We start from the raw sequence: 24,670 nt of genomic DNA on the forward strand, positions 1-24,670 counted from the left end.
TCAGTGACCAACCCCATGGATAACCAGCCCACTTAAGTGACCAACCCCGTGGATAACCAGTCCACTTCAGTGACTAACCCCGTGGATAACAAGTCCACTTCAGTGACCAACCTGTGGATAACCAGTCCACTTCAGTAACCAACCCCATGGATAACTAGTCCACTTCAGTGACTAACCCCATGGATAACCAGCCCACTCAAGTGACTAACCCCATGGATAACTAGTCCACTATATTAACCCCATGGACAACTAGCCCACTCCAGTAACTAACCCTGTGGATAACTAGCCCACCTCAGTAACTAACCCTGTGGATAACTAGTCCACTTCAGTAACTAACTCCATGGATAACCAATCCACTTCAGTAACTAACCCCATGGATAATTAGTCAACTTCAGTATCTAACCCCATGAATAACCAGCCCACTCAAGTGACTAACCCCATGGATAACTAGTCCACTTCAGTAACTAAGCCACGTGGATAACCAGCCCACCTCAGTAACTAAGCCACGTGGATAACCAGCCCACCTCAGTAACCAACCCCGTGGATAAGCAGCCCACTCCTGATGGTGGTTTTAGTCCCTCTCTGGGGGTGGAGCCCTCCCCACGCGTCACTCCTCGAGGACCCACCTCTTACTAGCAAGAGGGTGATGAACTCTCCACGTGTGCTGTGGAGTGGTCACTGCGACTGTGACGGGGTGAAGGAGTGGGGCCCATGGCTTTGCCCACGGGAGCTGTGTCAGCGGACTCACCAGCACACAGGAGCTCTTCCTAGTCTGATGTTGGGAACCCTCATAGGGCGGGGAAGATGTGATGCCCATGTCCCATGTGGGAGTGCTGAGCCCTAGCTCCTGATCCCAGCTTCCTGCTGGTGCGGACCCTGGGCGCCAGCAGTGCCGGCTCAGTGACTGTGTTCCTGCTGCACACAGGAGGCCTGGGTGGAGCTCCTAGTGCTGCCTGTTGCTGGCCTTTGGGGATTGAACCAGAGGATGGGAGCTTTGTGTGTTTATGTTTCCCTCTTCTCTTTCAAAAAAAAATACTTAAAAAAATTGTGGGGACTGGTGTGATACAGCAAGTTACACTGCCACCTGCAACGCTGGCATCCTGTATGAGTAGTGGTTTGCACCTGGCTGCTCTGCTTTTGATCCAGCTCCCTGCTAATACTCCTGGGAAGGCAGCAGAAGATGGCCCAAGTGCTTGTCCCCTGCACCCACATAGGAGACTTGGATGGAGTTCCTGGCTCCTGGCTTTGGCCTGGCCCAGCCCCAGTCATTGAGGCCATTTGGGGAGTGAACCAACAGATGGAAGACCTCGATCTCTCATCTCTGCCTCCCCACCCTTAACTCTGCCTTTCAAATAAATAAAATCTTTAAAACACCATAGGGTGGAAACAGATGTCAAGCAGAGATACTAAGATTTTAATACAGTTTAACAAGTTTTTATTCCTTTTCCCTAGAACTGTAAACATACCATTTCTGTGGTTTTTATATAAAAGAATGCTACAAGTATGATACACTTATGATACATGCTTTAAAATCATATCTTCCATTTTACAAGCTGTTATCATCCTCTTTGTATTTGAATCACAGTCATTATACCTTTCTCTCCTTGGAAACAAGACGGAAAAGGTTTCTCTAATCAAAATCTATTTTAAAGATCAGCACATACTCATGAGTTAGTTCACCTGGTTTTGCTTGTTTTTTTCCTTCTTTTAAGAGTCGGGCATTGCTCTGTGTTTCATGGCACAGTAAGGAGGAGAGTGCCCTCTCTCGTGAAGACAGTAAGTGCCGTGGAATGCAGCCGCGTCTCCCGGGGCCCCGTGTGTGATTCCGTTGCTCCCAAGCACCGCGGCTCAGTCCCTCTAAGTAACAGCGCAGGGGGCAGCGGCATTTAAGTTCTTTTTGAGAACCCCTTTGGTCTTCAACGTTCTGATCCAGTTAATGAACCTACCAGTCAGCAATGTTTTATACGACATCTGTCTCAGATCATATCATACACAGCGTGGGAATAAGTGGGTAGGAGTCATGACTTTATGAGCATGTCTTTCTGCAAGAAAACTCAATCCTACATCTCCCTCCTTTAATTTTACATGCATAAGGCCATATTGTTCTAATGCTGGATACTTAAGTCATCTTTGTTCGTTTCTCAGTTGTGACTTTATTAGGCTCCTCCTGTATACCGTCAGTGTCTTGGCCGCTCTCATGGGTGTTGTGGTGCTTTAGTTTCTCCTTCACTGACACTTTGACATACAGCGGCGTGAGCTCCAGTTCCCAGGAGAAAGATTGACCTGGAGGGCTTGTATCGGACTCAAGCCAGGAAACAGTGACCTTGCAGTTTGGACCCAGCTTTTCTGGGGCTGTCTGTGTAGGTCACGCATGCAGCGAGAGCTTGCAACCAGGAGGGTTAGATGGGGCATGATGCGTTGGTCTCGGTGATCTCCAGAGGACATGTTACTGCTTCAAAGTGCTATTCCTTAGAGGTGAATCGTGTTCATCTTGATCTTGTTTTGGTTTGATGGCCCTTCATTATGTTGCTTTAGGGACCTGAAGAAATTCTATGAAGGCTGTCGTTAGCTCAGATGTGCCTGTGATGAGCCGTATGTGAATGACGTTTGCACGACTACCCATTGGCTAACTAAAGAAATATTAAACACGTGCTTCTTTCTCATGTTACCTTAATTGGAAAGATGTATTTTTTAAAAGATTTATTTTATTTGTTCAAAAGATAGAGTTACAGAGAGAGGTAGAGCCCGGTGGGGGGGGGGGTGTCTTCCATTCTGCTGGTTCACTCCCCAAATGACCTCATGGCCAGAGTTGAGCTAATCCAAAGCCAGGAGTCAGGAGCTTCCTCCAGGTCTCCCACGTGGGTGCAGGGTCCCAAGGACTTAGGCCATTGTCTACTGCTTCCCAAGGTCATAACAGAGAGCTGGATTAGAAGTGGAGCAGCCGGGACTCAAACCAGCGCCCATATGGGATACGGGCACTGCAGGCAGAGGCTTAGCCTACTGAGCCACAGCGTTGGCCCCGAAAGCTGTATTTTAGTGCCATGTTTTCATACAAGTGAGGATCAAGCAGTTCAAGAAAGGTGTAATTCTGGCTCCCCTTGGTCACTGATTTTTCTCTAGGAACGATGAACATTTGCACCTTGTGCCTTTGTGTGTTTTTGAGTGAACAGTGACCCGGCGTACGGCCCTTTCCAGACACTAACCGGTGCTACGTGCCGAGTTACCTGACGACATATTTTAACAGAATCTTCTTTCCTTTTGCAGCCACAGCCCTTTCAGGCAGCACAAAACCAAAGACAAGCACGAGATTGACCGGATGACGCTCACCGTGGTAAGCGGCCGAGAAGTTGCCTTCCTGGTTGCATCACAGCTCTCCTGTTTCTTCCCGTTACTAATAGAATGACCACAACGTAAACCACATAAAGCAACTCAAAACACTAGAATGTGTACTTTTGCTTTCTTGACCTAAACAAAGCCACAGTCCCCAGAGGAATTTCTGAAAGGAAAATGCCCAGGAAGAGGTACCAGGGCCACAGACTCAGCTTTGCTAACGGACCAGCGTGAGGCAGAGGCAGAGCTGAGAGCAGAAGCACGGGGGCCGGGGGGTCTGGGTCCTGCCCAACCCCAGCCCGGCCCCTGCCAGCCTGCCGGCAGCTTCTGAGACCCCTTGCTGCTGCTTGAGAGCACACATCCCTTCCAGGTGCACCTGCCGTTCTGAGCACCCCTCTTACCCAGGGTAAGCGGTGTGCGGATGGCCTCGAGCCCCCTCCCTCTGCCTCTCCGCAGAACGTGGAGCTCCCCGACACCTTCTCCCCGGAGCTGCAGTCTCTCTTGGAAGGCCTGCTCCAGCGAGACGTGGGCAAGCGGCTGGGCTGTCACGGAGGCGGGTAGGCCATCGTCCCCGCCTGTCTCTGTCTCTCCCGGGAAAGCCCAGCGGTGGTTTCTAACGGAGCAAAGGTCATTCCTGCTCCTTAAAGCTCTCCCACGGGGACCCAAGGGGAAACCTACCCACACAGGAAGTACACGCGCACATGTTCCTGTGTGTTGTGTTGTCAAGAAGTCGGTAGCAGTTTTATCTTTAAAAATCGACTTTGGTCGCATCTGCTGTGGCAGCGTTTCCATAGCCTGACCAGGTTCTCCAACGCCGTCTCGTGCTTTCTCGGAACTGAGCGCCCGCTGGCTTGTGCATGCTTTTTGCAGTAAATGCTGATTCCTAAGGAATCTGCACATTTTTCCTGGTCCCCAAACCCCCAGAATAGTGGTCTCTGGAAAGCTTATAGAAGGGCGGCTAATAACACCTTCGCCCTGATCTTCCCCACCCCCAGGCTTGCTTCGCGTACCAATAACGTTTAACTGAGAGTTACGTGCATGTGTGACATGTATGTGTAGGTGTGTGCGTGTTCTTAGCTGAGTGTCACTTGCATGTGTGGCATATGTGTATATGCGTGTCTGCATGTTTTAACTGTTATATGCACGTGTGGCATGGGTGTGTGTGTGTGTGTGTGTGTGTGCATATTTTTTGGAGCAGTAGAGATACACACATGCATGTTATCCCTATCTATGTATAGTGTATAGGTGGCTAAATTACATATCTTTCACTTTGAGAAGTTGCCTACTGGTGCTACCACGGCTGAAGATTCCACTCACTCAGTGTCCTCTACAGCCGTATCTTTCTGCCACCGCTCGAAAGAGCTGAATGACTAGTCGCGGCTCCTCTTGCTTACCTTGGTGCCTTTCAGATGTGTCCTGGTCCAGTTGTGCCTGTTCCCAGGAACCACGCGCAGTCACCTCTTGAGTAGTCCCCCTTTGTGCCATGCAGATTCTAACACTCTCGCCTTCCATTGTCTTCCTCTCTGATTTCTGTCGTGTCCATTTTTGTTTTTACATCAGCAAGTTGATGCTGTTTATTCCCTGTTTTGTGATTGTTGTTGATCACGTCCGGCCTTTGCACTTTGTATATTGGTTGACTTCAAAAGTTGCAAATGAAGTAGTATTTAGGGTATCGTAGCAACATAAATGTTCGTTACATAGTTTCTACTTTACCTGGTAATAAACCTGAAGTTATGTACACACATACACACATATATAAAATATATTTGCAGTGTATGATACATACGTGTGTGCATACATATGGAATATACATCTATAAGATACACACACACATGCCTGTGTTTGTGGGACCTTCAAGAATTTCATGGAAAGATGACCCAGATGCTTGGGCCCCTGCCACCCTAGTGGGAGACCTAGATGGGGTTCCAGGTTCCTGGTTTCAACCTGCCCCAGTCTCTGGCCATTGTGGTCTTTTGCATGTGGTCTTTCGCAGGCTGAACCAGTGGATCGAAGCTCTCTCTCTCTCTCTCTCTCTCTCTCTCTCTGCAACTGCTTTGCCAGTAAAATAAATCTTGCAAAAGAAGAATTTCATGGAAAATATATATTGTGGAAAAACTAAATGGATGTCAAAATTTTTTGAATCCAAATTAACATCTTTCCATTTGGTTTCCCACAAACTTTTTGAAGTATTTTTACATATAAAATACTTGAAAATATCACAGCTGTGGAGTTTCTGTTTGCCCTGATCTTTCTTTCAGGGAGGAGCCAACCTTGCAGCTCCCGCGAGAACCGGGCGCTGTTCCTGCCGGTGGGCGTCATCCCACCCAGCACTCGCTCACTTGTCGCTCCCGACTCGCACCTGCCGTTGACTCGGTCTGGGCGCCCCACACGCTTCGCCGGGGCATGTTCTCCAGGAAGTGCTTAGGGAAGGCCGTGAGAGACAGACACCCTGGTCCTTACCTATCTGAGACATCCCCCCGCCGTCCTCACACTTGACCGGTGCAGGCTCCGTGTAGAATTCCCCATTGATAAGGATTTTCCGCCCCAAATCTTTGAAGGAACTGCTTCACAGTGTGTGAGCGAGCAGTCATTGCTGGCCGTGGGCTTCAGTTACCGGGCGTGACGTCAGACGCGCGGAGTCCCTCTCACTCCGAGGCTCATGCTTTTCAGCTTGGGGGACACGTGTATTTGATGTGGCTGATTTCCCTGTCTCCTCCGTTGTTCTTAGAACTCCTGTGAGATGGGTGTTGGGTTTCTAGGTCGGTGCTCTGTGCTCCTGACTTTGATGTCACCTGTGCCTTTGCTTTGATTCTTATACTTTCTGATCATTTACACTTCCAATGCTTTTGTTGATTTCTCTTTAAAAATATTTATCAGATGTAATTTCTTTTTTTAAACAAATATTTTTATCTTATTTGAAAGGGTTACAGAGAGAGACACAGAGAGATTGCTCTTCCATCCTCTGGTTCACTCCCCAGATGGCCATGATGGCCAGGACTGGGCTAGGCTGGAGCCAGAGCTTCATCCAGGTCTCCCACGTAGGGGGTAGGAGCCCAAGCACTTGGGCCACCTTCTGCTTTTCCCAGGCTGTTATGCAGGGAGCTGGATCAGAGGTGGAGCGGCATACAGAGTGGTGCCAACGCAGGCAGCAGCTTTACCTGCTACGCTGCATCACCAGCCACAGGTTTAATTTCTTCCCAATAGACCCCTTCAGGGGTTTTCCACACCTACCTGCAGGTGTCTTGGGGGAAGTGGGTATAGTCCGTGTCGTGTGTACATGCTCAAGTCAGAGTGAGAGGCTCCCTCCACTGGATCTCAGTCCTGTGCCGTCTTCCCAGGCCTCACGTGTGTCCATGTGCAGCCAGCGCTCAGGGCTGGAGCTGTGCCTCTCTTGCTGTCAGTTACTGCTCCTCTGTCCACTGCCCAGCCTGAAGGCTGATGGCCCGCTCCCACTCTTTGTTGTGGGCTTAGACCTCCATGTTCCACTCCTGTCCTTTGAGTAGTTGTTGACAAGGAGCAAAGCCGCTTACCTGTGCTCCATCACTGGCTTGGACCAGAAAGCCTCCTCTCCAGGGAAGTTTTGTTTTTTTTTTTTAAGTTTTCTTTATGTATTTGAAAGAGTTAGAGAAATCTTCCATCAGCTGGTTCACTCCCCAAATGGCCCCAGTGGTCAGAACTGGACCAGTCTGCAGCTAGGAGTTTCATCTGGGTCTCCCATGTGGGTGCAGGGGCCCAAGGACTTGGGCCATCTTCTTCTGCTTTCCCAGGTGCATTCGCAAGGAGCAGCTGGGACTCGAACCGGTGCCCAAAGGGGATGCCAGCGACATGGGTGGCAGCTTTACCCCCTGCACCCCAATGCCGGCCCCATCTCTCTAGGGTATCTTTAATTGCTTGGATACATGCAAGCGAAGTTCTTGTTTAGTTTACCACATTCAATATTTAGACACTGATGGACACGTCGGGCAATGAAGGTGCACAGGGATTCTGATGTGGGCTCATTCATTCACTCATTCATTCATTCATTCATTCATTCAGGGACTGTGTGCACTCACCATGCCCCAGGGTGTGATTTAGAAGATAATCATGACCTTCGAGAGTGCTTGTTTCTCTGGTTGATAAAGGGCTTTGGCGTACATGCTAGTATTCGATTTCTTGTCTGCTTCCAAGTACATGTTCAGTGCTGTGTGTTCCTGTTATTCTCCTACTGTGCTACTGTCATAACCCACAGACATTTGCTTAGGTGTTTCCTTAATGTGTAAATCTCCAGTTTAATTCTTCCATAAGTTAGGTTCTCATGGCTATAGGATTATCCCGTACAAACAAGGGTGCTGTAGACAGTTCACGGAGAAGTCATGTCATTTTTTCATTCTATTTTTCCGTGAACTTTTTGAGGTCACTCCATATGGATAGATTCATAAATAAACATGTGTATACATATGCATGTGTGTGCATAAGCACGTTGTCCTTTCCCACTTTTAAGGTTCTGTGTGTGGTCGTATATACACGTATGTATGTGGTGTGTGTGTGTGAGAGAGAGAAATTCCTGGGCCATCTGAAACTAGAGTAAACGTCCTAAATAAATGGCCCCAGGCACGGCGTGCGGTGTTTCTAGACGTCACTGCCTTCCCTGCATTGGCTTCCAAGAAGCGGATTTTACTTTCTCGAAGACCTGGCCGTGATCCCGCCGTGTTCTCAGGAGACGATTTTTGCAAAGGGATTTCTTGCGTTCCTAAAGGCAGACTCGGCCCCGGCGCGGCCTGACTGTGCCTGTGTCTTCCCCAGGGCGCAGGAAGTGAAGGAGCACAGCTTCTTCAGGGGCGTCGACTGGCAGCACGTCTACTTGCAGAAGGTACTCCCTGCGCGCCCACTCCGGGGGCCGGAACCGCCCCCGCCGCTCCGTGCTCTCCTGGCTCCCGGGTCTGCCCCCCGCCGGGGTCCTGCCTGTGTCCCTGTGTCCTCAGAGCGCTGCTCCCCGGCTGCTGCTCCCTTGGGGGCACCTTCTCCTCTTGGTTTCCCAGCACTGGGGCCCCCTGCACCTGCCTGTTCCACCCCCCTCACGCATCCCCCTCCGACCCTGCAGCTGCCAGCCCTGTTGGGTGTCTGAACTGAACACGTGTGGATGTGTGTTTTTGTTTAAAGATTTATTTATTAATTTGAAAGAGTTACACAGAGAGAGAAGGTGAGAGAGAGGTCTTCCATCCTCTGGTTCACTCCCCAGTTGGCCACAGCAGCTAAAGCTGTACGGATCTGAAGCCAGGAGCCAAGAGCTTCTTCTGGGTCTCCCATGCAGGTGCAGGTGTCCAAGCACTTGGGCCATCTTCTACTGCTTTCCCAGGCCATGGCAGGGAGCTCGATCGGAAGTGGAGCAGCCAGGACTCCAACCGGCACCCATATGGGGGATGCTGGCACTGCAGGCAGCGGCTTTACCTGCTACGCCACAGCCCTGGCGCCCACGTGCAGGTTTATCTTTTTTTGGTCGTCCTTCTCTGTGAACAGTGCAGCGTAGCAACTATTCGTGTCCATCTGCAGTGTGTTCAGTTGGAAGTGATCTGGAGGGGCCTGACAGTGCGCAGGAGTGCATGGGCAGCTTATGTGCAGCCCCTAGGCCGTTTGCTGTGAGGGACTCGGGCATCCACGGCTTTCGGTGTCCTCAGGGGGTCCTGGAACCAGTGTGTGCCCCCGCAGGTCCTGAGGGGTGACTGTAAAAGCTCTCTGCAGGTTAACAACGATAACGGATCTGCTGTGTGCTGAATTCAAATGTCCATGTAATTCAGCCTCTTCAAAAGTTCGACCTTGTCTCCTTGAATTCTGACTACCAATCCGTGGCTTACATATGGAACTGCACAGGAAACTTGGGTCCTAAACTTTGGTGTCCTCTAGTCCTGCGCCACGTAATTTAAAAAGCTACCATGATTTTGTTCATCAGCATCGTTTCCTTTCTTCCCTCTAAGGTGTATCGAGTTCTCATTGTTAACGGACACATCCCAAATTAGATTTTTTTAGAACACAAAATGTTGGTTAGCAGTTTGGGACTCAGGCTTGCGTGGTCTCGGGCCACAGGGGAGGGGTGGTTTTCTGTAGCGAAGAGAGGCTGGGCTGCCAGTCCTGCCGGGTTAGTGTCAGAGGGCAGCATCCTGCTCAGTCACCAGTGGCCCCGGGCTGCTCGCCGCCCAGGCACCTTGAAGGTGGTCCTGCTTTACCCGAAAGCACGCACTTGCTTCATGTGGCGCTGGTGGTGGGCGATTGGTGCCGCCTGGGGTCACGTGGGCTGCTCTGCTCCCAACTCCGGCTTCCTGCCGCTGTGCGAGCACGTGGGTTCCTGCCATTCACTCGGGAGACCTGGACTGAGTTCCCAGCTCCTGGCTTGGGCCCATCACAGCCCCAGCTGTTATAGGCATTTGGGGTGTGACCAGCAGATGGAAGATTTCTCACTCTGACTTTCAAATAAATAATAATTAATAATTTTTAAAGGTGAGCAGAGGGCATATGAAGTCTTGGACTTTGTTATATTTAAAACTGATTTAAAAGACGGGTGTTGTGGCACAGTGAGTTAAACCTCCACTTAGAAGGCCTGCGTCCCAGAGTTCCTGATTCAAGACCCGGCTGCTCCTTGATGATGCACTTGGCAGTCAGCGGATGATGGCTCATAGGCCTGGGCCCTGGCCACCCACATGGGAAACCCAGATGGAGTTCCTGGCTCCTGGCTCAGCCCTCCCTGGCTGTTGCAGGCATTTGTGTGTGCATGGTGGGGGGGTGTGAAACATTGGATGGGATCTTGATCTGTCTCTGTCTCTTCTCTCTCTCTCTCTCTCTGTCACTCTGCTTTTGAAATAAATAAATCTTTAAAACGCATTGCTGAAGACTTTGGAACATGATTCCCCACCCTGCGCCCCCACATTTGTCTGAAGGGTGGGGCTTCCTCTGGGGCTGCTCAGGGCAGGGGCTCTTAGGTGGCCCCCGTGCTGCGGTTTGTAGAACCCCGACAGTCACGTTTGTTGGCGCCCCACGCCGTGCTTCCTTGGTTGACGGTCAGGTTGCGGTGGGGCCGTCGGGGCCATCTGGTCACCGCGCCACTCTGCCTTGGCTCTTCCAGTACCCGCCGCCCTTGATTCCTCCCCGTGGAGAAGTCAACGCCGCCGACGCCTTTGACATCGGCTCCTTTGACGAAGAGGACACCAAAGGCATCAAGGTACCCAGGGGCGCTCCTTCCCTGCGGCCCGGGCCAGGGGAGTGGGCTGGGGGTCAGTGAAGTGGAGGGACCGCCCTGCTCTCGGGCGGTTTGCGGACTGCAGCTTCCACGTGACTGTCATCAGCGTAGTTGAAAAGTGTGGAAGTGAAGGCCCCAAACTAGAACCCACAAAAGCTTTCTCTGCATTGAAGTTCACGTCCAAGTAGTATTGCTGTGGAACAGTTAGGCTCGAAACACACCTGGCGTGTGAATGAAGCAGGGAGCTGAGCGCGTGTGTGGGAGCCGAGTGTATATGTGGGAACTGGGCACGCTTCGCCTGCTGCCCGGCAGCCCGTGTTTAGATCACCCCGTGTTGGGAGGGAACGAGCAGACAGGGTGAATCACTGGGCATTTGTCTATCAATGGTGAAATAATCACCCCCCTTTTTTTTAACATAATCCCCTGTACTTCCGCACTCCCCTCATCTCCTTATTTTTCCAAGACGAGAGGATGCTTAATTACCCACAGAGAGTCATGGGAGAGTGATCCCCTGGAGCGTGTCACTCCATGGCAATGTCCCGCCCGCCCCGACTCTGACAGCCAATCCCACCGCCCCGAGCCCCGTGTCTCCTCTCAGCTGCCTGTCTTTCCACCCTTCTCGGGCAAGCCCCCCTCGGTGCCCCCACCTGATGGTGCCCCCACACAAGGCTGCAGCACATCCACGTCCCAATGTCATCTTCCTGCCCACGTGAACTGTGGGAGGCAGCAAGCGATGGCTCAAGTGCGTGGGTCCCAGAACCCACCCCGAAAACCTGACTCGAGTTCAGGGCTCCTGGCTTCAACCTGGTCTAGCCCTCACCATTGCAGGCATTTGGGGAATGAAGCAGCCAGTGGAAGATACCTGTCTTCTTTCCTTTTCAAATAAGTAAAAAGTTAAAACCACGCACACACACATGCACATGTGCACACCTGTGAGGTGCAGTTAAGAGAGTGACAGTAAAATGCAAGGGAAGGCTGGGCAGGACCAGAGACACACAAGAGCCTGCCCCGAGCCTGCCCCAGGGATGGCACGGCTGGAGGAGGCCAAGAGGACCGCTGTGGGGTGGAGCCACTGCCAAGGCCGAGGGCTGAGGCCGGAAGCCTCGGGGAGCTGTGGAAGAAGTGGCTCTGGGCCAGCGCTGCGGGAGTGGGGAGGAGAGGCTTAGGCAGGGAGGCCGTGGGGCTGTTCACAGAGCCCACTTCTCAGGAGGTGAAGGCACAGCAGACAGGCCAAGGCCACGGGCGTGTGGGGGATGCTGACCACACCAGAGAGCCCCTCCTGTGGGCTGGAGACTGAAGCCCACGGCTGTGCACCCCACGAGGCGTGGCTGCAGTCTGAGCAGTCCGTACCTGGCAGGTGTGTGTTCCTGCGACACACAGGGCTTCGGGGACAGTAAACCGCTTAGACAGCTGTTTGCAAGGGAGACTGCTGTCGCCGTAGACTGTTGTCATCAGATGGGCTCCTGTCCATCAAACGGAGCCAGAAATAAAGCTGCGGGTTTGTAGGGACACGTGCAAGTTTTTGAAGTTATAAAGGATTTCAAACTGGGAAATCTTGTGAATAAAAATCTAGGCTTTGGAGTCATACAGACCAAACTCGAGTCTGCCACTTGTCAGCTCAGCACCTTTAGGCCATTCTAGAATCTTGAGTCTCAGTCTTCTCACCTGTAGAATGGGTGGCTTCGTGGTCACGCCTTCTCTGGGGATAAGTGAGATGACCTGTTTCAGCCTCCTGGCATGTAGCCCGTGCTTAGCACCCTGGCAGTGTCTATCATACGGGTGCATTAACTTTTTATTTGTTTGAGAGGCAGAGACAGGCAGACAGAGTGAGCTCCCCAATGGAGCTGGGAACTCCATTCAGGGACCCAACCACTTGAGCCATTCCCTGCTGCTTCCCCCAGGGGGCGCAGTGGCAGGAAGCTGGAACTGGGAGTGGAGCTGGTTCTCGAACCCAAGCACTTCTTCTGGTGTTTCGTGGATCTGCTAAAGGGTCGTGGGCGCTTTCATTCCCTTTTAAACAACCAGTCGGGGCTATAAACGGCCAGGCTAAATGCCCCCCAGGGAACTGCACCCTTGGAAAGGGGTGTGGTTTTTGTTTTGAAGATTTTTTGGTTGTTGTTGATCTGAGAGGTAGAATTACAGGTAATGAGAGAGAGAGAGAGAGAGAGAGGGAAAGAGAGGTGTCTTCCATCCACTGATTCACTCCCCAAATGGCCACAATGGCTGGAGCTGGGATAATCTGAAGCCAGAAGCTTCTTCCAGGTCTCCCATGAGGGTACAGGGGCCCAAGGACTTGGGCCATCTTAAGCTGATTTCCCAGGCCTATTAGCAGAGAGCTGGATCAGAAGAGGAGCAGCCAGGACACCCGTATGGGCTACTGGCGCCGCAGGCGGAGGCTTAGCCCACTACACCACAGCAGTGGCCCCAAGGGGTGTGTTTTGAATCAGTGTCTTCACAGTGTGTCCCTGTGTGCCAGCTCAGGCCTTGGGGTCCACAGCACCCTACCACTTGCTCACGTGTGTGCACGCATGCACACATGAGTACATGTGAATATCACGCTCAGAACGTGGGAGGACCTCAGCGTGGGGCTCAGGAGGAAACAGCAGCAGAGATTCTCAAACCAAAGTGGCCTCCAAATCGATGTGTTACTGTACTAGGTCAGCGAGACCAGATGGGGACCCGCCCAGGTCAGGACGCGGGGCACACGGTCATTTGCCCAAGGGCTGTGGGCTTCCATGCACGTGGCCGGGGGCACCATCTCTCCCCTTTAGCTCTTAGACAGGGGAGTGGGCGGATCAAGTCTCTGCGGAGGCCCGAGTCACTGTTGGGAGGCTGTGGCGCAGGCCTTTGGCTGTTCCCGTGGTATGGTTCGCAAAGCGCAGCCACAGCGAAGTTTCCATTACAGCCCCTCTTAGAGGCCCTGTTGCCCAAACCACCCATGGGTGTGGGCATGGTTCTTACACACAAGATTCCACTGCTAACCTGTGCCGAGTTGGAAAGGTCACAGAATGAATGGAAAAGTCAGCCTGGTTTTCCTGGCTTTCCCATTCAGCTGAGGGCTGGGTCAGAAAGGCCACTTGGCTTCTCCTCTGTGGCCGATTCTGAAACTTTAGGGGTCTCTGTCCCTACTCTCACAAGCATCCTCACCATGATCGGCATGGTCTTCATTTTGGGGGGTCCGATTCTGTTAGTACTTCAAGGAAAACCCTGTCTGTCTGAGTTTTCCTTGGCAAAGTGTCGTGAGGGCAGTATGGAAGATCAGGCTGGGGCCAGCCCTGGCGGGCCTGGGAGTGAAGCCCCGGTCTGTCCTAACTGCGGGTCATCAGCAGTGGTCACCTGTCACTCGGGCTTCGTGCACAGTCCTCCGAGGGTGCCCAGCCCCAGGGCTGTGCCACTGTGGAGTCTGTTTCTTTGTGAGCAATGTTTGATCACCAACATCTTTGCTTTCTTGCAATACTAAGCTGCTGGACTGCGACCAAGAGCTGTACAAGAACTTCCCCTTGGTCATCTCCGAGCGCTGGCAGCAGGAAGTCGCCGAAACGGTGTACGAAGCAGTGAACGCGGACACGGATAAAATTGAGGCCAGGAAGAGAGCGAAAAATAAGCAGCTTGGGCATGAGGAAGGTAAAGTCATCACGGGTCTCCGTCGCTTTTGCCGCAGCGCGTTTGCCAAAGCCCTGTAGAGCTGAGGAAGGGTTTGGGTCCCAGAGAGTCTTCTAGTGGAAGAAGGAGGTGATGTCACGCGTGGTTTTAGTTGGATGGGGTGTGGATGAGCTCAGCGCACTATCTCAGAGCACCCGGTCAACACACACGTCACAGGGCACGGCCACAGAACTGCGCCCTCAGTCTGCGCGCTGCTCTTGGAGTGCTGGGGGCGGTTTGGAAGTTTGTTCCTTTAAGATTGCTGATTGCCGTGCTGGGACTAGAGCCAGCTGTGTGTGTGAGCCGGGTGTGAGCCGTGCACGCACACAGGGCTCTGGGCTTGCTTTCCTGCTGTTACTGTTACCATCTTGAGAATCTAACAAGGAACCTGCATTTTCATTTTGTGCTGGCAGAGCCAGTCGTAGCGAGCACCTGGGTGTGACATTGTCACTTGTCAAGACACACAAATGTATAAACACATTTATATTACAGCATTAAAGAATGGCCAATTATATATTTAAAGATTTGTTTATTTGAAAGGCAGAGTGATGAGAGAGAGAGAGAGAGAGAGAGAGAGAGAGAGAGAGAGAGAGAGGGAGAGAAAGAATCTTCCATCGTCTGGTTTACTGCCTGGATGACTGCAGTGGCTGGGGCTTGGCCGGGTTGAAGCCAGAAGCTGGGAGCTCCATCTGGATGTCTTATGCGGGAGGCAGGGGGCCCAGCACTTAGGCCGTCTTCTGTGGGCTTTCCAGGTTGTTAGCAGGGAGCTGGATCAGATGTGGTACAGCTGAGACTCGAACCAGCACTCACATGGGATGCAGGTGGCAGCTTAACCCATTGTGCCACAATGCTGCCTCCCAGAAAGACTGTATATTTTTGTATAAACAATCAAGTGCACTATTAGGCTTTCTACAGTAGAAAATGTGACATGGAGTGTTAAGTACATCAGTTATTCTCTCACTCAATATTGTTTCCGTTGCTTTTCCTAAGATGTTGCTAATGTTGGATATTTAAGCTTAATGCAGTTGATGATGACGCTGGTAAGATAGCATTTCATTGTGCCCCGAAGAGAAGGCCCTTGTGAGGTCAAGCTCGTCTGACAGGAGCGACCAGGAACACTTCTGTTCTGCTGCGTGGTCGCTTTGGCCGGATGCCGTGGGACTCACTGGTCTCACCTGACCGTTTCCCCGTAGTGTTTACCATCCACGTGCAAGGGTGCCCTCCAGCCTCCACGACTTGCTGCTTGCATGAAGGTTGCCAGAGTGCGCCACAGGAGCAGCCCGTACCCCTGCTTGCCCCGGTCCTGCAGGGACTCCGCCACTGGGCTCACACTGGCTCGTGTTTGCTGGAGGTTTTATTTATTTTTAAGTACTCTCTAAAAACGTTTCGTTATGCATTTGAAAGGAAGAGAGAAACAGAGAAAGAGCGAATCTCTGGTTCACTTCCCAAATGCCCACAGCCTCCAGGGCTGAGCCAGGCTGGAGCGGGGAGCCTAGAATGCCATCCTCGTCTCCCGCTGGGTGGTGGGGTCTCCGGTACTAGGACCACCGTGTGCTGCCTTCCCAGTGCATGGGCAGGAAACTGGATCAGAGGTGGAGCAGGTGGAACTTGAAGCGATCCTCTGATGGGGTGGCTCCGCTGCTGCTCCAAACGCCTGCCCCCGGGGTGGATTTTACACGTGACGTTTTACACAAGGGGGAAGGTGGGGTGTCCCTGGGATCCCGATAAACTGGGCCCAGGAAAACTTCCACATTCAGGACCGTGTCAGACCGCGGCCTCTTGGTTAGAGCTTGGCTTGGACACAATGTCCAACAAGCTAATGCGTTTGTCTTTGTGTGTTAGTAATTTGTGCGTAACTAGATCTTGGTTGATAACCTCAGAGGTCTCCTTTACAGAAAAATACAGCTTAGACTCAGATTTTTAAAAGATGTGAATTGTAAATATACTTCAGAAATGCAAGCTTTTTTATTATTACAACGGCACCCCCAGGAGGCCCCCTCCTCATCACTGCCCCTCCCTGGCCTCTCTGCCCTCTTCTTTTTCCCTCCCGCTTGTCCCCTGTGGCCTGACATGGACTCTTTCGGGGTCACAACCTTCTGAGAGTGGGGATTTTTGTTGTCATCGTTTAATGCCGAATCAGGAGGGCTTCGAACCTGCCTAGCCCCTCAGCGTTCACAGCACCATGGTGAAGGAGCTAGGAGTGAATGGATGCTTCTGACAGTCGCCAGCGCCTCTGAGGAAGCCTTGAACGTGAACCTTCTGTGGGTGGGCACTCAGTGCAGGGGTGGAGTCGCTGCTTGGGACACCTGTACCTCACATCAGAGGGCCTGGTCTGAGTCCTGACTCAGCTCCTGACCCCTGCTTCCTGCTTTCCGCTCGTGCACGGCCTGAGAGGTGACAGGTGCTGGCCCAAGTACCGGAGTCCCTGATGCACCCAGATGGGGTTGTGAACTCCTGGCTTTGGCCTGTTCTAGCCGATCAGTGGCAGGCATTGTGGGATTGAATCAGCAGATGGAAGATCAACTCAGTCTCTCTCTCTCTCTGCCTTTCAAATACAATGGAAAACTTTGAAAAATCAACTTTAAGTTGTTAAGAAATGGTACTTCACTGTAAAATGTAATTCTGTAAGATGTAGAATATCCTCCAGTGGAGGCCTGAAGCACTTTGGCCCCCGGGTTGCTTGGCTGACGCAGCAACAAAGCTCTGCTCTTGTTTATTGACACAAGGTGAGGTCAAGGCAGGGGTCCCGGGGGCTGGCTGGAGTGAAAGGAGCCCCCGATCTCAGATGCCCCTTACCCACGCGTAACAAAATACCAGAGTCGGGCAAGCTCTTGCCCTCCGAGGGTGATAAAGGCACAGCCCGGGTCTCCGAGCTGCTCAGGAGGCACCGTTCAGTGTGTGAGTGGAGAGAGCGTGGGAGCTGCCCACCCCCGCCTTGACGCTCGCAGCTCACACGTGTGTCCAGCCTGACACGGGGCATCTGTCCCGTGTCCCGTGTCCCCTTGCGAGGGGCTCGATGTTCCCCGGGAGGAAGCCTCTGGTTTTTCCGAGAGAGAGACGGCCGGGACGCCGCATTCCCGGCCGGTGTCGCTCAGGGTCCCTTTCTGGCCGCAGACTACGCCCTGGGCAGAGACTGCATCATGCACGGGTACATGCTGAAGCTGGGCAGCCCCTTCCTGACGCAGTGGCAGCGGCGCTACTTCTACCTCTTCCCCAACCGGCTCGAGTGGAGAGGGGAGGGCGAGTCTCGGGTGAGTCGCGGCTGCCTTGCAGGGCGGGGTGGGGTGGGGCCTCATCACGCATGCGTGCTCGCTCCGTGTCGCCAGCCTGTTTACTCAAGGACCCCCACCCCCTTCCCCACACCTGTGAGTGCGTCTTCACCTGGGCATCCGAGGTCGCCCTGCTCAAACCCTGACGCTTAAGCTTGCGAGTCAGGCCATGTCCAACAGGAACTCAGGAGAGCTTGCCTCTTGGAGGGTGGGAAGCCCACGTGGTCAGGGGTTCGAGGCGGGCAGGGGATGCGGTCAGGTGGGCCACCCGAGTCGCACAGGTTTGTCAGATCCGCTGCTCTGTGTCTCTGGGGCTTCGAGCACATGGCAGTGGCTCTGAGCCTCAGTTTCCCCATCTGTGAAGTGGGGCTCAGAAATCATAAAAGCTGCAGGGATTTTTTTGCATGTTCTGCAGGTGCTATTTTTTTAAAGTTACAACCACAGTCTGCTTAGTCATCTATGGGGGTTGTTTTTAGAAAGAGGAAACCAGGGAGCCCAGAGAGTGGGGGCCTGGCCCCCAGTGACCCCGCTGCTCAGCTGTGGGGTGAGGTCTGCCTGTGCCCTCCCGCGGTCACACAGCTTCTCCTGCACGTGTCCACTGTGACAGCTGTAGGTCGGAAACTTGGAAGATGTCGCTCCCGTTGAGAGCTAACGCTGTTGACTAAGATGAAGAGGAATTTCTGATCCACACGGCACCATGAGTGCACCAAGCGGTCCTGCTGTGTGAGGAGCCGGGGCTTGTCACCCTGGGGTGTGGTGTGGCTCAGCGTCGTGAGTGGGACCGTGGTCCCCATTGTCACGGCCGTTGTTCGTGGCCGTCGGGGCCCCCACCTGCCTTAAAAGTCGTCTTTAAAATTAACACAGCCAGGACTTGCATTCCCATTAGTAAGATCCCTTCTCAATGAGTGACGATTCCCCTGCTGGTGGAGCGTTGACGTCGCTCCCCAAGTCCCGTCTGTTTGCAGACAGTGAGTGAACCTGAGCGTTCATCCTGCTGTCCGCTGGCAAGTCACTGTCACAGACATTGAGAGGAAATCTTTTCACCTTTGCATTGGGAAAAAACAAGTGCAAAACGAATTTCCCTTGCTTTACATCACTTGTGGAAAGTGATCCTGGTTTTCAGAGTCCTCATGCCTAGCGTTCTAGTTGAGAAGCTATGTAAGCTGCAGGAGGGATGGATGGGTGGATGGATGGGAGAAAGGAAGGAAGGAAGGAAGGAAACACGGAGTTGCGATGGTGGTGTTTTTCATTTAGGATCCCTGGGGTATTTATCCAAACTGGAACCCAGCATGGTGAGGGACTCGTGACACTGTAGCACAGGCCAGAGGCAGCCGCGCTGTCACCCCCTGTGGCTGTCTTGTAAGGATGTCACCTGTCTGTGTGCCTCCATGTTGACATCCAACTACTGTTCGATGCGTTTCTTGGGTTGCTGTGTTAGACTGGGCTGTGCACCTGTCGCTCACGACGGTCAGCAGGTGGTGCCTCGTTCCCTCGTGACTTGGTGGATAGAATTAATGAGAGTGGGACAAGAAGGCTTCCTCCCACCCAGGGCCGTTCACAGATCAGCTCTGTCTCCCACCCAGGGCCGTTCACAGATCAGCTCTGTGCGGAGGGGCAGCTCTGCTGGCCGGCCTCCCAGGGACGGCTCTGTCTCTGCGGTTTTCTGTGAGATCCCATAGCTGGAGCTTCCATCCGCCTGCCTGTGTGGCCCTTTCTCCTCATTTCCAGAACTGTCCTCAAACAGAGCGAAATGCCATTTTGTCTGAGCATGTCCTAGGCCTTTGGTATTGTCGCTTTTTAACTCACGAAGCCATGAGATGAATGCAACTAATGTTTGATTTTTTTTTTATTTTTGCGGTTAGCAAAGTTTGCTGACAATGGAGCAGATTGTATCTGTGGAAGAAACGCAGATTAAAGACAAAAAATGCATCTTGTTCAGAATAAAGGCAGGGAAGCAGTTCGTCTTGCAGTGTGAGGTGAGTTTGCATTTTCCCCCGTGAACTCTGCCGCGCGCTCGGATGAGGAAATTTCAGGAAGAAGTACACGAAGCGACTTGACTGCGGCAGCTGGAAACCCTGTGCAGGCTCTAACAGGGCCCAGCCTGCCGTCTGCCGTGGGACTCCCCGGTCTCGTCCGCGAGCGCGTTGGAGGGTGAGCTTTGCACGCGTAAGCAAGCGTCAGATGCCAGGGGGACTTCTGTAGGGGCCAGGCAGGGCCCTCCTCGCTTTCTCAGAGTTAACTCCTGAACGCTTTCCTGCTGGTGTTCAGCTGTGTGTGTGTGTGTGTGTGTGTGTGTGTTACAAGTGTACTGAGAGCCCAGCAAGTGGTAGGGGCAGAAGCACGCGTTTGGTAACTCCGTTGCTGTGTTACCCACCTGCAGATGTCCCACGGGCTCCAGTGGTCTTAGAAACCCAAGGTCATGGCAAGTGGAGGGTGGTGACTGCAGTGGGGATGGGGGTGCGGAGGGGCAGGGCTTGTGCCCGCCTCGCCCAGGGGGCTTTGGGAGCTGGTGGTCAGCCCCGCTGCGGGGCAGGCGAGTGGGGCGAGCGAGCGTCCCCTGGGTGCCCCCAGTGGCAGGGGGCACGGGCGAACCCGGCACAGCTTCTGCCTTCATGTTCCCACCCAGAGCGATCCAGAGTTTGTGCAGTGGAAGAAGGAGTTGACGGAAACGTTCACGGAGGCCCAGCGGCTCCTGCGCCGGGCGCCCAAGTTCCTCAACAAACCCCGGCCGGGCGTCATGGAGCTCTCCAAGCCACCCCTGTGTCACAGGAACAGCAACGGCCTCTGACCCCCAGGGGCAGACGCGTCCTCCGGGAGTCGGCCCCGGGGGGGCTGGGCCCTTGAATCAGAGCCTGCGGGAGAAGGTGCCCACGCAGGGGTCTCTCCGTGGCTGGCGAAGACCCAAGGCGCCAGGTGCTCCTAGTAGGAGTGGGGAGCACGCCCCAGGCAGGGCCAGCCTCGCCCCCTGCTGGACAGCGTCTGTCCACGCTCCAGACTACTGAGGGAATCCGAGTTCTTTCTTGGCTACACACTGATTTTGGAATCTGCGAACCTAGAACTTGAGGTGACTCCACGTAACTGTCTATGTCTGGTACCAGACATACCTTGGACTTTCTGGGATGGAACTGAAGCATCTGCAGCCCGAAGCGTTGCCGGATTCCGTGGGGTAGCCGGCCACCGCGGGTTCTCCGCATCCGAGCTCCGAGCTCCGGGCCGTGTTGCTGCTGTGCCCTGTGGAACCCATGTCCCATCTTCGTCCTGGGACTCCAAGTTGAAGATGCCCCCTGGCCAGGGTGCCCTCGGGGCCTGACACGCCTGCCCCGCCCCCGGCATCTGCTCTGAGGGGCCCCCACTTCCCTGGGGGTGATGGGCTCACATTCTCAAAACATATGGGAGTCGCGAATGATCCAAGACACTCTTCTGTCAATCACTGGAAAGGTTGTGCAGGGATTCCGCTGGAGAAACGGTGGAGTTTGAGATTTCAGGGGAAAACAGCGATTTTCAACCCCCCCCCCCCCCCCCCCCCCGCCAAGTGCATTGTGCTACGATAACCGGCACCTGCCCGCGTCTGTCTCAGGTCCGGACAGGTGGCCGTGGGCTCCTCCTGTCCGACCCCGGGAGGCGTCAGTCAGGGATGTGTCAAAGAAGAAAAAGAATTGCTTCATTTTACGTGTTAGTGTCATTTAAGATGAATTTGATCCGGGAAAAAAAGACTGCGGGAGACCAGCCACGTCCCCACAAGTCAGGGCTATGCGTCAGCGCTCCCGCTGGCCTCCCCCGCCGTGGAGCACCCCTGGGCGCTGCGTGACTCTGCCGTAGAGTCCCAGCCGGGCCCTCCCCCGTGCCCCACTGTTGCCGCCAAACAAATGCTGGGTCATAGAAACCCGCCAAGTCCCCCTTTGTCCATAGGCTGAAAAATAATAATAATTTCAAAAGTCCACATTTGTCCTGTTCTTGGTAGAGTTTTCTTGTATGTCTCTGTTAACGACTAACAGCATAAAGAAGTTGACTCCATGATTATTTGCAGCCTGTCCTGGCTGTGGCGGGCGATTCCACGGTCTTTGTTTTCCTGACTGTGTGCTCCGCCCAGCGGGGAAGGAAGCACTTGTTCACAAAACCGTATTTGGAGCATTTGGACATTTGGAGGTTCATCCACAGAAAGGATATGTGGTTTCATAGGAACCACTTTGGGGGAAAATATTGGGGTTCCTTATCCTTCCCAGTTCCTGATTGTGGCTTCAGTGAACACACGTCCTCCGTTGCGCCATCTCCGGGGCACCAGGCGCGTGTACGGTTCACGTGTGTTCTCCTGATTTACAAGGGAAGAGCATCATGCAGATTCTGTTCTTTAAAAACAAACAAACAAACAAAAAAACCCCAGCGCCACCACTGGGGACAGAGGACAGAGAAGCAGTTGCTCTTTTTAAGGGGCGGGTGTCTTCCCAGCTGTGGCGCTCACAGCCGTGACTGTCGAGGGTCCCACGTGCTCATCCCTGCCAGGCAGGTAGCACCACTGCTCCGGCCCGGCCTCCCTGGGGGCAGGGGCTGCTGCCGAGGGGGCCGGGACTCCAGCCGGAGCCGGGCAGCAGCTCCTCGCGAGCATCTCCCGCCTCGGGGCTTAGCTACAGCCAGGTGTTCGGAGCCATCAGGGAACTGCCGCAGCCAAGCCTTCCACAAATACGAGTTCTTTCTCTCTGCCTTTCAGACACAATGGAAAAAGGACATTTTTAAAAATTTAAAAGGGGTGTGCGTTTGGTACAGCAGTGTAGACGCCGCTTGGGGGGACATATCCCACATGGATAGCAAAGTACCTGGGTTTGAAGCCCGCCTCTGCTGCTGGTCCCAGCTTGCTGCTAGCGTGCACCCGCGGGAGGCAGCCGGGTAGCACGAGGAACTGGGTCCCTGCCACCCACAGGGGAGACTCGGACTGAGTTCTCAACTCAGCCTGGCCCTGCCTCTGCTCGCTGGGGACATTTGGGCAGTGAGCCAGCAGAGTGAAGGTCTCTGCCTGTCAGATAAAATGGAAAATTTTTAAAAACTAAATTTTTTGGCTGGCGCTGTGGCTCACTAGGCTAATGCTCCACCTGTGGCGCCGGCACACCGGGTTCTAGTCCCGGTCGGGGCACCGGATTCTGTTCCAGTTGCCCCTCTTCCAGGCCAGCTCTCTGCTGTGGCCTGGGAGTGCAGTGGAGGATGGCCCAGGTCCTTGGGCCCTGTACCTGCATGGGAGACCAGGAGAAGCACCTGGCTCCTGGCTTCGGATTGGCACAGCGCACCAGCCGTAGCGGCCATTTTGGGGGTGAACCAACAGAAAAGGAAGACCTTTCCCTCTGTCTCCCTAACTCTGCCTGTCCAAAAAAAAAAAAAAAAAAAAAATTTTTTTTTGCTCTACAATAGAACTTAGTTATTTTCTCTTAAAGAAAATATGAATTGGAAAAATACCTTGAGGAATCCTTTTGCCTCAAACCTAGGAGGATGCTTTGAAAAGCTCGTGCATAGGGCCGGCGCTGCAGCTCACTAGGCTAATCCTCCGCCTGCGGTGCCAGCACCCCGGGTTCTAGTCCTGGTTGGGGCGCCGGATTCTGTCCTGGTTGCTCCTCTTCCACTTCAGCTCTCTGCTGTGGCCCGGGAAGGCAGTGGAGGATGACTCCTGGCCATTTGGGGGGTGAACCAACAGAAGGAAGACCTTTCTCTCCGTCTCTCTCTCTCACTGTCTAACTCTGCCTGTCAAAAAAAAAAAAAAAAAAAAAAGCAAAAAAAAAAAAAAACCAAAAACCTGAAAAGCTCATGCATAAAAATGGACTTAACGGAGATATTTATTTTGTTGAAAAAATGGTTTGAAATCCTTGCACAGCTTTTGCATAATATTCATTTTCCGTGAACTTTTTGAGGACCCTGCACAATCCTGAGTGGACTTTTATGCTTTCCCAGCGACTGGCACGGAGGAAGGGAGCAGCCCTTGGCAAGCTTGGGATGAGCTGTGCCCCATGGTGCCGGCAGGCCATGTTGGGGTCTGGTTTGGTGTCCTGGAGAGGCCAGAATGCTGTAGGACCTTGTTCCAGGGGTGTCCCTGTGCTCAGGCAAAAGACCCCCTCCTGCCCAGCCTGCACCTGGGGCCTCCCCGGTCAGGGGAGAAACCAGCTGGGACAGAGGTGGTGGCGCCCTGGGCAGTGTCAGGTTTCTAAAGTGGGTCCCGGTCCTGCACGGTTGACCTGCACGGTTGACCTGCCTTACGTGTGAGCCGTTAAGGAGAACAGCGTTCAACCCAACTTCACTCTGGATTTCCGTGCTTGGGAGAGTGTGCCGTTGTCAAGGAGAATAGGTTGATATTTTTATAAAGGTGTATTATAATCTTGATTTCATAACTCAAGGAAACAAAGCCTAAAAATAATTGCTACCTTAAGCTGCTACATAACTTATAGAGAATAAATTAAAAAAACTTTGTGAGTCAAAGGTTATTCTTTTTAAGCCAAAACATTCTCTTTGGTGCACGTTGTTGGAACTCGTTTTTCCCTCTGCCTTGTGTCTGTGTGATTTGTCTGCAAAACGTCTAGAAAGTGGCCTCTTGTTTCGGCACCAGTGAGCAGTACCGTGCCTCTGATGGGTCACAGCGCTGAGAATCAGTTTCAAACTCTCTCCTAAAAGAAGGGGCCCGGGTAGGCATGGGGTGGGGCAGTTCAGCGGCCACCCGGCATGCCTGCGTCCTGTACAAAGGGTCTGGGGCCTGGCTCTGCCTCCAATCCTGTGTCCTGCTAACGTGCACTTGGGTAGGCAGCACGTGACAGCTCCAGCAGCTCCGTGGCTGTCACTCATGTCGGAGACCTGGGTTGACTTCCAGGCCCCTGGCTTCAAGCCTGGCCTGGCCCTAGCTGTTGTGGGCATTGGCAGAGCAAAGCAGCAGGTGGAAGATCGCTCTGTCTCTAGCTCTGTATCTCTGCCTTTCAAGTCAATAAAAATAAAATAATAATAAAAAAAAATGAAAGCAGTGGTCAAACACTGAGTGAGGCACACTGGGGGAGAAAGCAGTGAGCGCACGAGAGCCGAGACTGATGGGTTGATGAGTGGGATTTTGCTTGATTTGTGTCTTTGCCCTATGCCATGGGGACATAAGAAACAGCTGTGTCGTGGCCTCATTGGCCGTTAGAAAATACTGTCTCCCAGTTGACAAGAGATTTAACTAGATGAAGAAATCAACGTGTAGCTCTTTTTCTTTCCTGGTTAT

The 24,670-nt window shown here is 53.1% G+C and overlaps 1 protein-coding gene across 3 annotated transcripts in view; it reads left to right on the forward strand.

Annotated features, from left to right (window-relative positions):
* GRK3 (G protein-coupled receptor kinase 3) overlaps positions 1 to 21,386 on the forward strand; it is a 133,316-nt gene extending 111,930 nt beyond the window's left edge. For all 3 annotated transcript variants that reach the window (XM_051835476.2, XM_051835475.2, XM_070066046.1), the window contains 8 exons: positions 3,265 to 3,331; positions 3,787 to 3,887; positions 8,113 to 8,179; positions 10,424 to 10,519; positions 13,999 to 14,161; positions 17,294 to 17,430; positions 19,311 to 19,424; positions 20,075 to 21,386. In XM_051835476.2, the coding sequence (XP_051691436.1) occupies positions 3,265 to 3,331; positions 3,787 to 3,887; positions 8,113 to 8,179; positions 10,424 to 10,519; positions 13,999 to 14,161; positions 17,294 to 17,430; positions 19,311 to 19,424; positions 20,075 to 20,236 (907 nt within the window). In that variant the 3' untranslated portion in view covers positions 20,237 to 21,386. The remainder of the gene's footprint in view (positions 1 to 3,264; positions 3,332 to 3,786; positions 3,888 to 8,112; positions 8,180 to 10,423; positions 10,520 to 13,998; positions 14,162 to 17,293; positions 17,431 to 19,310; positions 19,425 to 20,074) is intronic.
* The last annotated feature ends 3,284 nt before the right edge of the window (positions 21,387 to 24,670 follow it).

The sequence above is a fragment of the Oryctolagus cuniculus genome, chromosome 21, assembly GCF_964237555.1.
Source record: "Oryctolagus cuniculus chromosome 21, mOryCun1.1, whole genome shotgun sequence".
Classification (NCBI taxonomy): Eukaryota; Metazoa; Chordata; class Mammalia; order Lagomorpha; family Leporidae; genus Oryctolagus; species Oryctolagus cuniculus.